Source organism: Chelmon rostratus, chromosome 21 (assembly GCF_017976325.1).
Source record: "Chelmon rostratus isolate fCheRos1 chromosome 21, fCheRos1.pri, whole genome shotgun sequence".
Classification (NCBI taxonomy): domain Eukaryota; kingdom Metazoa; phylum Chordata; class Actinopteri; order Chaetodontiformes; family Chaetodontidae; genus Chelmon; species Chelmon rostratus.
Window position 1 is genome coordinate 3,660,592 of NC_055678.1, and position 14,575 is coordinate 3,675,166.

The 14,575-nt window shown below is 42.8% G+C and overlaps 1 protein-coding gene across 1 annotated transcript; it reads right to left on the reverse strand.

Annotated features, from left to right (window-relative positions):
- Positions 1 to 1,451: 1,451 nt before the first annotated feature.
- Positions 1,452 to 11,531, reverse strand: asah2 (N-acylsphingosine amidohydrolase 2). The gene is made up of 20 exons (XM_041963333.1): positions 11,390 to 11,531; positions 10,464 to 10,708; positions 9,420 to 9,563; positions 8,500 to 8,676; positions 7,695 to 7,822; positions 7,373 to 7,450; positions 7,134 to 7,254; positions 6,212 to 6,337; positions 6,035 to 6,121; positions 5,402 to 5,506; positions 5,134 to 5,215; positions 4,927 to 5,042; positions 4,337 to 4,431; positions 3,782 to 3,821; positions 3,596 to 3,694; positions 3,415 to 3,510; positions 2,742 to 2,891; positions 2,588 to 2,644; positions 2,368 to 2,456; positions 1,452 to 1,900 (listed from the first exon to the last, which is right to left on the reverse strand). Exons 1-20 carry the CDS (start codon positions 11,529 to 11,531, stop codon positions 1,705 to 1,707), a joined length of 2,373 nt encoding a protein of 790 aa, XP_041819267.1. The 3' UTR covers positions 1,452 to 1,704.
- Positions 11,532 to 14,575: the final 3,044 nt, after the last annotated feature.

The following is a 14,575-nucleotide window of genomic DNA, read 5'->3' on the forward strand; positions in this document are numbered from 1 at the left end:
TTACTTAAAAAATAAAAAAATGTTGCAGCTCTATAAACTTCTTAATAACTAGAAAGAACAAACTGAAACCAAGAGAAAACTAAAAATGTAGGTATGAGGACATCCTTGGTTCCCCTTTACTCGTTTGTTATCACGCAGTCTTCTTCGGCTGGAGTTTTTGAGGAGCTGATAGATTTTGTTACCAGACAGAGCCAGGTGTGTCCCCGTTTCCAGTCTTGATGCTATGCTAAGCTAAGCTGAGCTAACTGCCGGTTGCAGCTTCATTACTCTGAGAGAAATTATTTTCTTAAAATAGTGTTTATTGACAGTGTAATGTTACATCCATAAAAAAAAAAACAACTGGCTTTCAGACGCTTCTGTGTCACTGAGCCGATTTATCGGAACTTGTCTTTGATGTTATATCAGTAATCTGAATCTGCAACATCACTAAACTTATCAAATAAATGTCAAGAAAGTGGAGTTTCCCTCTGAAATGTAGACTAGAAGTACAAAGTAGCAGAAAATTTAAATACTCAAGTAAGGTACAATTGTTCTGAGGTGCCGTACTTGAGTCAGTGTTCTTTGTTACTTTCCACCACTGTGAACTGTGATTGGCTGCTTGTGTTTTCAACATGAAGGAAATTAAAGACTCTCAGTGGTCTGAACAAATATGTAACACGGCGGCGACTCTGCAGACCGTCACATGATGCTCACCTGCTGTCAGTCTCAGGACAATGTTTAAATTCAGCCCATTGATATCAACAGGTAACACCTGCACAGTATATACTCATTGTCCTAAATCCTGAACTTTGTACGCCCGCCATCCACCTGGACCACCATCCTGTGGCTCCAGTGACATCACTGGGAACAGAGCTGAGAGGTTCAGTGTCATGTTGTTGAACGCTGACTGTCAGCGACATCGCTGTCAATGCTTTGACCTCATTTTCACTCTCAGTTCTACATGGATTCATGTTGCGATGACTGAAAATGTCCGTTTTTCTTGTTGTTGTTCAATTCTGGTTTGTTTTCTACACAGACGAGTTTAAAATAAATATTTTTGATACTAATGTGTTTTTGTCATATTTATTATATATGTAGCATGTATATTGATCAAACCAGAACTGGTGAGTCAGTGAAAGATGAACGAAGGAGGTTTTGGTGAGATTTGTTTGGTTTCTGTTGGTTTGAATGAAGTTTGTTTTCTGATGTTAAAGCTGTCAGACGTAAAAACAAACACTGCAGCCTAGAGGCGGCAAAATGTACTTCTACTATTATTGTTATATTATCATGGCTGTGCCTATCATTGAGGTCAGGTCTCTGTAGGTTTTAGATTCTAGTAATGTGAGGGGCGTTTACACACTAGTGTTTACACACTGATTCAGCATTTTTGACCAATGAATAAATAAATGATAACTAATAACTGAAAAACTACTAAACATTTATTGCTTTGTCTCATTTAATATGTACAAGAAAACAAATCAAATTACATTTTTAGCAAGCTTTAAAATCACTCTCCATCTTTGCGTCAAAGCAGCAAAGAAAGTCAGAACATTTCCAGACATTTCTCTCGTATTTGAGATTACTATTCCTGATGTTCAGAAAGTTAATAAATAATCTGTCTGTTGGTGTTTGTGTGTGATTTAAGAACAGATTCAGTTTAAAAAGAGGGTCCTTCCTTTAAGGCGATGATCTTCTGTTACTCAGGGATCAGGAGCTGCAGCCTCACTAATAGTAAAAGCTGGTGGCGACTCTGAAGACGTCGGACGTGCCTTCGTACGGCGTGATGACGGGTAGCAGGCCCTTCCTATGTCGGTAGTGTCCGAAGTGTCTGATCCTGTAGGAGCCAGTGGGGGCCGATGGGGGAATGTACCACTCGATCGTGGAGTTGCTCTGCCGGTTGGAACCCTTCAACCAGTGAAACCTGCAGCAAGAGACATCATGTAAAAACAAGACAAACTCTGAGTATAAGCTAACAAAAAGCCTTTCTGAAGATACAAGTTTTCCTGAGATACTCCTTTGGACTGTTGGTTGGACTAAATAAACATTGTGAAGGCTTCACTTTGGGCTTATTCTTGCCACATTTCTCACAATGTTTCCAAACCAAACAATCAATTGATTAATGGAGAAAACAATCAGCCGATTCATCCAGAATTAAAAGAATCATTAGTTGCAGTCTGACACAAAATAGTGTCAAATGAGCCTCAACCAGCTCCAACAGTAAAATCCTGCTTTGACATGAACGACTGAGTCACAATAATCTGATGAGATCAGATAGAACAGTAGAACAGTCACAGGGGACATTTTACTGCACTCAGTACTTTTACTTTTACTGTGGTAAAGGATCTGAGTGCTTCCTCCAGAACTGGTTTCAGGAGTACACTAACTCACCTGGTCTCCCATGATGCATCATTGTGGACGACCTTCCAACTGTCTGAGCTGTTGTCATAAATCTCCACAGCAACAAACGTTTTATCCATCTGCAGAGAAGAGTGAGGAAGTTAAAGAGGACGGAAAGCGACAAACCTACAGAGAAACTGAGGACCAACCAAACAATAAAACAAGGAATAAAACAACAGGGAAACAAATACAAAGCAGGTTCAGGGCTTACGATGTCTTTAGAATGTCTCGGGTTTCCTGCTACGAACGTGACAGAGACAACGTCACCCTGAAAAACACATTCAGATATTTCAGTTTATGCATGTTCACATAGAAACAGCAGGTTGCCAAGTGCTGAGCCCTGAGGGACCCTGCAGAACACCTACCGGTCTATAGACGGGGTAAACCTGCTGCAGGACGTCCCCAAAGCTGGTGTTCTCTGGTTTGTTGTCAATAGGTGCTGCAGGCAGCAGACTGATGAGACCCTTCTCAAAGAAGGGAGGCTCAGGACCAGCCGGCAGCTCCAACACTCTGTCCTGAAAACAATGACACACATGGGACCGCTGTTGATGAGACAGTCTGAGCCTCAGCACTGTTCAAGATGTACTGATAGAGCAACATGAAAAAGGTTCTATCCTTTGTCTGACAGTTCTTCTTGGGGCATTATCATGCTAGAAGCTGTGGAACAGTGTTGAAAACAGGAAGTACAGTGTTGCTGTGGAGTCAGTGAGTTACACCATGTAGCTCCTGATTGCAGGATGTAGAGATAACTATCACTTGCTCACTGTGACATGAGGATAACAGACTCAGAGATAACGACGTCACGCTGACTCTAACGAGTTTCAGTGTTCAGATTTGCTTGAGTTACATCTGAGAACTGAACGCGTTTCCATCTGCTTTCAAGTGTCTAAATTTTTTAAATGATCGCATGAGTTCACCATGCTGAAGCAGTGAAGCAGCAGTCTTACAAAAGGATTTTTCTACTGACTTCTGGGCCTTCCTTCCAGATCAAAGGTGTCTGTCAGTGCTAATCACTGGAATGTTGGGACTCAGCTGCACCTGTGCGATGGCTCTGGCCAGGGCTCGGTACTTCTGCAGGTAGGCGGTGAAGGTGTGAGGACCATAGATGGTGGATGCTCCTTCATACCGCTGAACCTGAAAAACGTGATGACGTCACTTTGAATTATTCAATTCAGTTTGGTGGGCGGCTCTAATTACTGCAGTTTTACAGCCTCAGTACCTGGTACTCTTCGTAGGTCGTGATGTAGTGCGTGTACACGTTACTCAGGCCGGCGATCACCACCTCCGAGTTGCTGAATGCCGCCTCGTACTCGAGTTCCTAACACACACACACGCACTTGGTATCATCACATGACATGCTGCAGGTGTGAACGGTGCTGAAGTTGATGATCATGTTGTATCTCACCTGTTTGACCGTTGCTCTTAACCTCCTCCCTGCCATCGTGCTGCAGAGCAAAGCAACAAGGTAGGCGTGAGTCATGTGATGACGGGGGCAGGTGGTGTGGGGTGGGTTCCCATGGTTATATACATATATACAGAATGGCAGCTGTGTGTGTTTGTGTGTGTGTCACACTCTAACTACCACCACCACACTGAGTTAGACTTCATATTACTACCAGCGGGAAAGGCAAGTATGAGTAGTACTCGTGTCAGTAGTAGTATTACCACAGTCATCCGTAGTCCTATCACTACTATCAGCAGTAGTACTATCAGTAATATTAGCTGTAGTGTCATCAGCAGTATTGTGAGTACCGCCATAAGTAGTAGTGGAATATAACTAAGTAAAGTAACTTAAGTATACTTAAGAAGAATTTTGAGATACTTATACTGCTGCTATGTATCAGTCGTAGTATCAGTAGCATCAGCAGTAGTAGCAGTAGCAGCAGCAGTAACATCGGCAGTAGTATCAGCAGTAATATCAGTAGTGGTATCAGTAGTAGTATTGGTAAAGCGTGCTTACGTCATCTCTCCAGGAACAGCTACGACAGCTACAGGACCGATGGTGATGATCTGAACATCGACAATCACAGGATGCCACGGCAGAGGCCAGTTCATCTACACACACAGTTAAACACACACACAGACAAACACACACACACACACACACACACACACACACACAGCTGTGTCTTAACAAACAGAAAAACTCCAAGAGTTTCCTCAACAGTTTTTAGGTCTGAAATGATTAAACTAGTCTGCGCTGATCAACATCTGTTTTTGTTCATTTCCTTTTCTTTTCATCGGCTTTTGTCTTTTCCTCATCACAGAAAATGAAAAGCTGCTTCACTTTCACTGATAATCTGAATAGAATCAAATTCAACACAGACATGAGGAGTGAACACTGAACTGGTTTAACTGGTTTACGAGGACTTGGTGTCTGTTCTCCACCTCCACAGCGACTGAACCAGGTGAACTCACAGCTTTATAAATGTGACTGAAACAACTTGTCTTCATATTGTGTCTTTGACCAGTTTCATGACTGGCTCCTGCTCTGTGAAAACCTTTCTGTTTTTTTAGTCAGTGTGTGCTGAAGCTCCGCCTCCTCCTCACCTCCCCCGTGTTTAACAGGATCGGTTTGGGATGATGACACTCCTGCGTCTCATTGGACGGCTCGCCCAGGAGAGCATCTCTGATCCCGTCCCAGAACGGGTCGCCTTCCAAAGCACCTGCAGCGAGAGACAGAGCGACTCGGGTAAACAGGAAGTGAAGTGAAACTAGTGGATGAACAGCAGAATGACGGTAGAAGAGTAGAATCACCCTGAGTGAAGTTGAGGTCTCCTCCTCCATCTATTGTTCCTGCTCCAAAACTGTAACCCAGAGCTGGTTTACATGTACTGGCCTGACACACACACACACACACACACACACACACACACACATTAAGTACATATATATGGTAAATACAGCAGCAGGACAGTGGAGTGTCTGTGGTTAGTTCAATGTCTGTAGTAACAGCAGGACGGTTCAGTGTCTGTGGTGAGTTCAATGTCTGTAGTGTCATTTGGTATGTGTCATTGATGCTCACTGTGTGTGTATCGTTGATCTGAACAGTAACATCCGACATGTTGACCCACTGATGGGCAGAGTGAAGGGGGCCAGTCACCATTTCCGATGCGTTACCATACAGCTCCTGCAGGGGGCAGCAACACAAACATATTGTAAAACTGTTTTATGATTCCATGGAAGCTTATCCAGACCTTCACCCAAAACCACATCCCAAGCTAAAAATAAGCAGTGTATTCTCCTGGGGATGTGGTTTTTGTCCTTTATAGGAATGTGAGTGCCCACAATGCACTGTGGGAAAATTCTGACATCCCCACGATGTAATTAAAACACTTGTGAGGATTTGTAATTGATGACCCTCATACATTTTATTTCAGACTTCCCTGACCAAAGAACTTAAATGTCACATGTGCTGATCATAAAGAGTTGTGTGAAATAAGAAACATGTGAAATGATTTTCCAACAGAAGCACAAAGCTCTTTGTTTCCAGGTGTTTAAATATTTAATCAACATTCGGGTGAATAGAAGAATCAGATCAGGCAGACAGAGAGAGAGACAGCGAGAGAGACAAAGAGAGATACAGAGAGAGAGAGAGATGGAGAGAGAGACAGGGGCAGACAGACAGACAGACAGACAGAGACAGACAGACAGGTACCTTGGCCTTCCTGTAGATGTTGTGTGCGATGATACTCGTGCTGTCGAACATGTCTTTTCCAGGTCCAAACGCCTGACACATCTTAGTCTGACAGACACACACTTCCTGTTAACTGTCTGTTGTATACACTGAATAAATGAGTGTGTGTGTGTGTGTGTGTGTGTGTGTGTGTTTTACCCCTCCTATAGGACAGGAGCTGTTCAGGTAATCACAGGACAGTCCAGTGTTCACGCAGTAAGGTCCTCTGGTGTTAGGCGTGACGTCACCGAGGTTACTGGAGGAGAAACCAGCAACGAAGGCTCCCTGAGCACACACACACACGCACACACACACACACACACACACACACACACATACACAGCTGATATAACCCACCCTAAATGGACATTCTGAAAGGAGTTTTTGACCTCACTCTGTGGAGCTGTGTTTTGTTGGCTCAAGCTAGTAAACATGGATGTAAACAATGCTTCAATTTTAAAAACCATTAAGACACCAGCTAAACATGCAGGAAGTTTTAAATGTTTTGGGATTTAAAGCCTGTCTCTCATCTCATATTTCATTTCTCTATGTACTAATGCAGCATAAACAACATGCTGGGATCAAAGTTCACGTCTACCGGTTTGTCCGGACACTGTCGTGTGGCGTTTCATTCAGGTTGTCGTGTTTCAACCTGCTAGCTCGCTAATTAGCTTATCGAGTTTGGACATAAAGAAGTTTTGGGGAGTTCTGAGGAAAAGTGAGGAGGAAAGAAGAGTAGAGGTGCCAGGAGTAAGCGTAGGCAAATAAGATATGCATCTAATCTTTTTTGCATCTTCAGTTGTGAAGAGTGGAGCTGAGAGAGTGAGAGGAGTAAAGAAGGAGCAGAGAGGAGGACAGAGAGCTCAGGAGACCTGATAGCCTGTTGGACAATAATGTGCTTCACTCTGCCAAAAACATCCAAGCTCATCTGAGTAAATGTTCTAAACATTACACATTTACTATGTTTGGATCCTTGATTTGCAATCAGAGCAGCCCACAGTATTATGGGATGGATTCAAATGACCCTAACCCTAACCTGTGGAGAAAAGACCTCATAAAGTCACTTCTCCTGTCTTGTCACCTGTCCAGGTAGCTCTCCGGGGTTCTGGTCCTGCTCCATCAGGTAGGAGGCGTAGCCCATGTTGTCGCTGCTCACCATGCGGTTGGTGTAGTTCATGCTGACAGCGTGGACGGCGAACCAGCTGTCAGGAGGGTCGAGACTCGGTTACACAGTTGGTGGATTCATTAGCAGAGGAGAGCCAATAACAAGCAGACATGTTCTTCCTATTATTATGAAAGGAGAGTGCTGTGTGAGTTTACCTGAGCATGCCGATCCCCCGTCCGTTCTGATCAGTGAACTTCAGCACCACCACCTGTTTATCTGTGTTAAACTTGTACCTGAGGGGATCAATAACAGCACTAATCAGCATCTTCACACGCTGAACAGAAAGCACAAGTACAGTCATCAAAAATAATATTACATATAAACAAGACTTACACGTCCATTCATTTATATATAGAATATATGTGTGTAGAGCTACACATTTTACTATTAGTATTAATACTATCTCTCTGTCTCCTTCTGTCTCTCTCTCTGTCTCTCTCTCTGTCTGTCTGTCTGTCTGTCTCTCTCATTATGTACCTGAGTCTCTCTTCCTCGGGGTTGTTCAGGTAGGACTGAGGACTTCTGTTCAGGTTGCTGTCGTCCAGCTCTCCTCTGCTCCTGTAAATCCGGCCTGGCTTCATGTTATCATGGGCTATGTCTATACTCTGGGAACAAAGTTGTGCATTGATTAACACAGTGTAATTTGGTGCTAGGCTATGGCTATATTCAGAACTTGTATCCTTGGGCTCGAACAGTATTATGTTTTAGGCCCCTGCTGGCTCCTAATGGCCAGCAGGGGCCACAAGTTGTAAAAACAAGTCTGATGATGAGTAAGCTTGATTTATGAGCTCAGTCAGCAGTTTCCTGATGAGTTTATGGCCTCAGTCGCTAGTTTCAAGTCCTCTTCAGTACAGCATGAAGTGCACTGTGTAAGTTATGGTCCCATTAAGAGTAAAAGAGACGATAAAACAGGGTAAGCTTTAGGCCATGGCCACCTTTTGATTGACAAGTTGCAACCATGGTAACCTGTCAGTCAGGATATAGGAGGAGGATGAAGTATAGGAGGCGTAGTATTGCCAGTCCTCCTCAGCTTATGGAGAAAGCCACGTTGCCGAACTCGGGAATCCGCAAACCAGCGAGTGATGCTCAGATGCTCCAAATATGGACATAACATTTCCATTTAAATAACATACTTACCCTACTTACCCTACTTACCCTCTTCATACCCTGCTAAACTTTAAATGATGACGATGCTGCACCACTGACAGGAATCTGTAGTATAGTAATTTTGTAATAATGAGAGCGTTTTGTCAGAAGCTTGTTTCACCACACACACACACACCTTGACGATGCCATCGACCAGCGGCTTGATGGACTCCTTGATGTAACCACTGCTGGTGATCATAAACAGTGTGTACTGGAAATATCCGGCCGGTCCAGAGTGTGTGTGAGTCCCGCTCAGGACCACGTTATCCTGACGGTACAGATTCCCGTATTTCACCTTCAACGCCTTCAGAACCTGCACACACACAAACACACACACACTTTATTTCTTCACATACATTTAGATTTTATTTAAAATGTGTTTTTATGATTTTTGCCTGCAGTGGACAGCACAGAGGAGACATGTGGCCCGTGACAAAGGTCCTCGGCCGGATTCGAACCAGGAGGTGATGATAAGTGCCTTTCACGCACATTTTCAGTTCACTCATAAAAAACAGAAAGTCAAACAACAAATGGAAATGTGTGTAAAGTGTTTCCTGACTGAGGTAAACCAGAAACAGACTGACTGAAGAAATGATGAAGTTGTGAATCATGTGACTGAACGTAACTCGCCTCTCAGTGAAGAGTGATCTGAGTGGAGCGATGAAGAGGAGGCTGTAACAGTGTGTGGTGATGTGGTAATTGTGGTGGTTTAATGGAAGCTGCTAGAGAATCAGCTACATCTGCTGTTTATCTCCGATTGCATGTTGTTCAGCACTGTTTGCACTGCAGGACCGACTGCCTTTAGCATTTCAGTTGATACTATACATTTGCATTTGATCAACCTATAGATTTCTGAACATAAGGTGATGGATTGGAGGATGAATTTGGGGCCCACAGCAGGGCTCTCTGGGATCTTAATCTCATCCTGGTATTGTTTTATAGTACAGTACAGTACAGTACAGTGCGTCCCAACCAGCAGCTATTTTTACCGAGGTTATTTATTTATTTATATGGTCCATATTCTGTGTGTGTGTGTGTGTGTGTGTGTCTGTTCACCTCCAGTCTTAGCCTCTGTGAAATCATTCCTACGTCTGCGGTTACAAACAGGACTCTCTTCTTGCCGTCGTTGATGATGAAGGCTCTGCTGTACAGGCGGGTGTGTATGCCGGCAGCCTTCTGCTGAGGGTTTGCATAACCCATCTACAAAAACAAGCACACACACAGATACACAACTTGGTGTGATAATGTCAAAGAGAATATAATGGGTGAGCTCAGTTAAAGTGCAACCAGCTGATGTTCCTGAGAAGCTACAACATGAAGTCATTGAGGTGCAAAGCAACGACTAGATGGAAGCTCTGGTCCTCTGACTGTAGACTGATTGAAATCTGATTGAATCTCAAATTACAGCAGAGAAACCATAAAGATTATCAGATCAAACACACCCATTCAGAAAGGAACCGTCTGCTGTGTGCTGCAGACTTTGGAGTTTGATTCCCTGCAGATCCTCAGTGTGATTGTGTGCTTTCCTACAGTCCTCAGAAAGCTGCTGTTTAAGTCCAAGTTGGGAAAACATGGGAAACCAAAAAGATATTCTTCCACCACACCGCACCAAAATATGTATTATATATTTTAAACAGGGCCGACTCAGTTCCATACGCGGCTTTAGATCAGGTTTTAGGTTTTGGGGTGCTGAGTCTGTCTGATTTGGTGCTAGTTAAGGCCAGGACCAGGTTGGACCAGGGTACATAGGGCTGTTCTGGGGTGCCATTCATCTCAAACCTGCCACGAGACCAAACACAAGGTGTCACAATTTGGGATTTCAAGATTGTTTTCTTATTCTTGGAATCATTCAGGAAAAACTGCGTTGCCTCCCCTGTGAGACTGCAACCTACAGGTACCCATAACATCCTTCTCAGCGTAGGTCTACAGAAAAGACAACCCACAAAGACCACAATAACTCCCAGGTTCTGCGTGGACACCTGGGAGTCTTTATGGTCTTTAAATGGAGCTGCTATCATCTCTACATGAACACCTGCTTAATCATTGTCAGAAGAGACAGTGAGGTCAGCATCTTTGTCCAGTGACTGTTTGGATACTGACCAGAGGGATATCAGCTGGTGGGCCGGTGCAGTCAGCCCGGCCCACTCCGATCAGGTACGGATTGTCCGGAGACGTTGTAAAGTCTGGAGACGATGTTAAGTCCGGAGACGTTGCTAAGTGCGGAGACGTTGTTAAGTCCGGAGACGTTGTTAAGTCCGGAGATATTGTTAAGTCCGGAGATGTTGTTAAGTCCGGAGACATTGTTAAGTCCGGAGACGTAAAGGGAGGAAGGGTTGGTTCTGGACCTGTTGGGACAACACAAATGGGCAGCTGTTAGTTTTAAACGACCGTACCACTGCTCTTTCCTATTTTAGCTAATTACAAATTTCCAGTCTTCACGTGTTTGCCAATCATTTTCCAAATTATCCATTCATTTTAAAATAATGGCAACATTTTTTTTTTTCATTTAATCAAACTTTGCTGCCATCCATTGTTGGTATTAAAAACATACTGTGTCAATTCCTAACTGCAATACCTCGCATCACAAACAGAAAGATATGCCATCAGAATAATTCATAGGACGCTGTAATCACATAAATGGTACAAAAGGGGACTTTAAAGACTTTATTTATTTAATTAATTATTATTATTATTTTGTTTAACAAGTTCAGTGTTATTGAATATATGCAGACCCAAACCAACAACGTGTGGGCCCGTCTCTCAATATTTTCTGATGGGCAAGTTACAAATCCGCTGAAGATGTAAATCTCTCAAAACTCCTCACAAATATGAAGTTTGAGGTTCAAAAAAGGTTTAACAACAACAAAAATGAGGAAATAGAGCATTTGTTGGGGACTTTGTTCAGTGGCAGATTAATTAATTAAAGTTCAAGTATTGATAAAAGAACATACAAGTCACTGTGTCATGCTTCCTGTTCTAGATGTAAATATGTAGTCTTCTCTGTGTCTGTGTGTTTGCGTTCTCACCTGTGTCTTGTGTCACCTGCGGTTTCCTGAGAACCAGCAGTGTGGTCACTGTCACACACATGGCTGTCATGATAACCAAGAAGACGGTCAGCGTCACCTCCAGAGCAGAAGCACCGCAGCACACGGACTTCCTGGCTGCCATCCTGTCTGTGAGCTGAGAGGTCAGAGGAATCACTTCAAATGTCACACTTTGCTTTTTCTGTCAGTAAGTGGTTGACTCCAAATACTACAATACCCATGAGCCTCAGCTGCTGTTGCTAAGAAGAAGGAGTCAGTCTGAGCAGTAGCAGAACAATCCAACCTGAATTAATCCCAAACTGATCCAGAATATGAAAGAGAACTGGTTTAACCCCAGGTTGCATTAGAGTTGAAACATAAAACCTCCTTCCTGTGTTGCTAACAACCAGCTAGTTCCAAACTCGTATGTTACTGAATTGGGTTGCACAAATCAAGCGTAAGAGACGTCTTAATAACGTGTAACCTGGTTTCTAGGTAACATCAGTAGCAGCGTCCAATCAAGAACAAGCTCTGTAAAGAGTCTGTCCTGTAGTTTGAGGTGTAAAAGTTGTTCTGTGGATAAAACCAGAAACAGACGGAGTGAATCAATGACGACTCCATGAATCATGTGACTTAAATGTCACTTGTCTTCAGAGCTGAAAACATCATATGTGATGAAGAGGAGGCTGCAACCTTCCTCACACGAAGACATGAAACGAACAGAAATGTCGTATTTCCATCATGTCTCTCGTCTCTCATCATGTCTCATGTCATCTGAGCTGATCATACTGCGGCTCTTTTAACGATGTCATTTTACTGCGTTTCTTCTTCTGCTGTGGTTTAATGGCACTGACAGAAGAATCAGCTCCTCCAGCTGTTTTATTCACACAGCAGGATGGAGACAAACATTCACTCATATTTCATTTTGACGATTTGAAGTTTGGATGGAAACTTCAAATCGAACTCAATAAGCTGCTGTGAGTCTGTTTCCACTGAGCTTCCATCATCCCAGATTCCAGGAAACCACAGAGGAAACAGAGTATACAGGTAAAATGATTCAGAATCGGCGTTAAGAGAAGAAAATCGTACTCACCGTCAGAGTAAAACCAGGAGAGAAAGTGTGTTTGAGTCGGGAGAGTCTAATCTGAGGTCTGTTTTATAGCGCAGATCTACCAGAAACGTTCAGCTGTTATCTAACTGATAAAATCTCTGCAGGGTCTGTCCTCTCTCACTCCAAAGTTCACACACCTGAGGATCAGGCACATTATAGATTATAGATTGGTGATTACATAAGTAATAAAGTCACAATAAATTAATTCAAACTGTTATCAAGTCATATTGTTTCTAATAAAGGCTGCTTGTTCTTGACCTTGGAAACAAAACAGCTTATAAGCTTATATATAATCTTATAAAACAATCTCAACTCAAGGTCCACTGCTTGTTCTGGAGCTTTTCACCATCTCCACACCTGGATCCAATAGAAGGGCAATCTGGGCATGTACCCAAAGGCTCCTGAGCATGGAAGCACCCTCCGCAATGGGAGAAAAAACATGTACGCAGGCTGCACAGAAATATGACACCAAGCTTGAAGCATTCTCTCGATACTGATAACTACCCGATTAATTGTTTCAAAGAAAATTAAGTCTCATGATGAGTTTTCTCAGTTGTCACAGAATTACACATGTATGACACATTTTTAACACACTGTTTGGAGTCACAGGTGGATTTTTTAAAATAAAAAAGATGGAAGATTTACAAAATAAGCAACAAGAGTTCTGGGCCCATAGAGGAGTTCAGCTGCTAAACAGAACTAAACTCAACATAAACTGCTGTAAATCAACATAAACTGAATATGACTCAGTACAAAGGGGAACACATATAATTGCTGATCAGACCACTGAGGAAACAAAACACATTTTAATTCTTTTAAACATTTTGAAAAAAAAAATACTATCATATGTGAGCAATGAACAAGTTATTAATTCAATTCAGTTCATGTTATTGTGCAATATGTTACACTTACCAGATATCAAATATTAAATATATAGCTGACATTAGCTGTCATTAGCTCTGATAGCTGACATAGCTCTGATAGCTGTCATTAGCTCTGATAGCTGACATAGCTCTGATAGCTGTCATTAGCTCTGACAGCTGACATTAGCTGTCAATAGCTCTGATAGCTGACATAGCTCTGATAGCTGACATTAACTCTGATAGCTGACATAGCTCTGATTGCTGTCATTAGCTCTGATAGCTGACATTAGCTGTCATTAACTCTGTTAGCTGACATAGCTCTGATAGCTGTCATTAGCTCTGATAGCTGACATTAGCTGACATTAACTCTGTTAGCTGACATAGCTCTGATAGCTGTCATTAGCTCTGATAGCTGACATTAGCTGTCAATAACTCTGTTAGCTGACATAGCTCTGATAGCTGTCATTAGCTCTGATGGCTGATATTAACTCTGATAGCTGACAATAGCTCTGATAGTTGACATTAGCTAACAAGAAGTCTGAGAGATGACATTAACTAACATTTGCTCTAATAACTGAGCTGCCATCAGCTCTGGCAGCTGATATTAGCTTTGACAGATGACATTATCATCATTTGCTAAGATAGATGATTAGCTAATGTTAGCTATGACAGCTGACTTTAGCTATCACTAGCTCTGATAGCTGACATTAGCTAAGGTTAGCTCTCGTTCCAGCAGACCTATACCAAACCAGCATAACGTCAGACTTAACTTACTTGTAGTTTTTGAGTTTCAGGTGAACCCATGAGGCTAATGCTGTATGCTAGTTGTGTGGTCATGTCAGGGGCTTCAAAGCAGACCAGGGCTCCAGGGGAGTAACGTTTTCTCATTAGTATGCATATATGTAAATCACCCTGTGTTTGCCCCTCCCTCCAACCCGGCCTCTTCACACCAAAACAGGAAGTTGAAACTGAACACCTGTAACACCTGACAGCATAAAAACAGGCGTCACTGAAAAGAGACACACATGAAAAAATCAGAAGACGGGAGGTGGGCCCTGGACCTTCTCTGGTCATCCTGCGTGAACCTGATTGGCAGCATTGGTGTGATTTGTGATTCATGATCATTTCTGTTTATGAACAGGAAGGAAGGCGAACAGAGAGAATCCAGACAGAAAGACGTGGAAGACAAAGTGATGACATCAGATCACATCAGCG

Coding starts and splice junctions, on each gene's coding strand:
- asah2 (XM_041963333.1), bottom strand. CDS start 11,531: ATGGCAGCCAGGAAGTCCGTGTGCTGCGGTGCTTCTGCTCTGGAGGTG. Junction 6,338..7,133: donor CCGGAGAGCTACCTGGACAG/GTGACAAGACAG, acceptor GTGTGTGCTCAG/GGAGCCTTCGTTGCTGGTTT. Junction 3,822..4,336: donor GCTGTTCCTGGAGAGATGAC/GTAAGCACGCTT, acceptor TTTGCTCTGCAG/CACGATGGCAGGGAGGAGGT.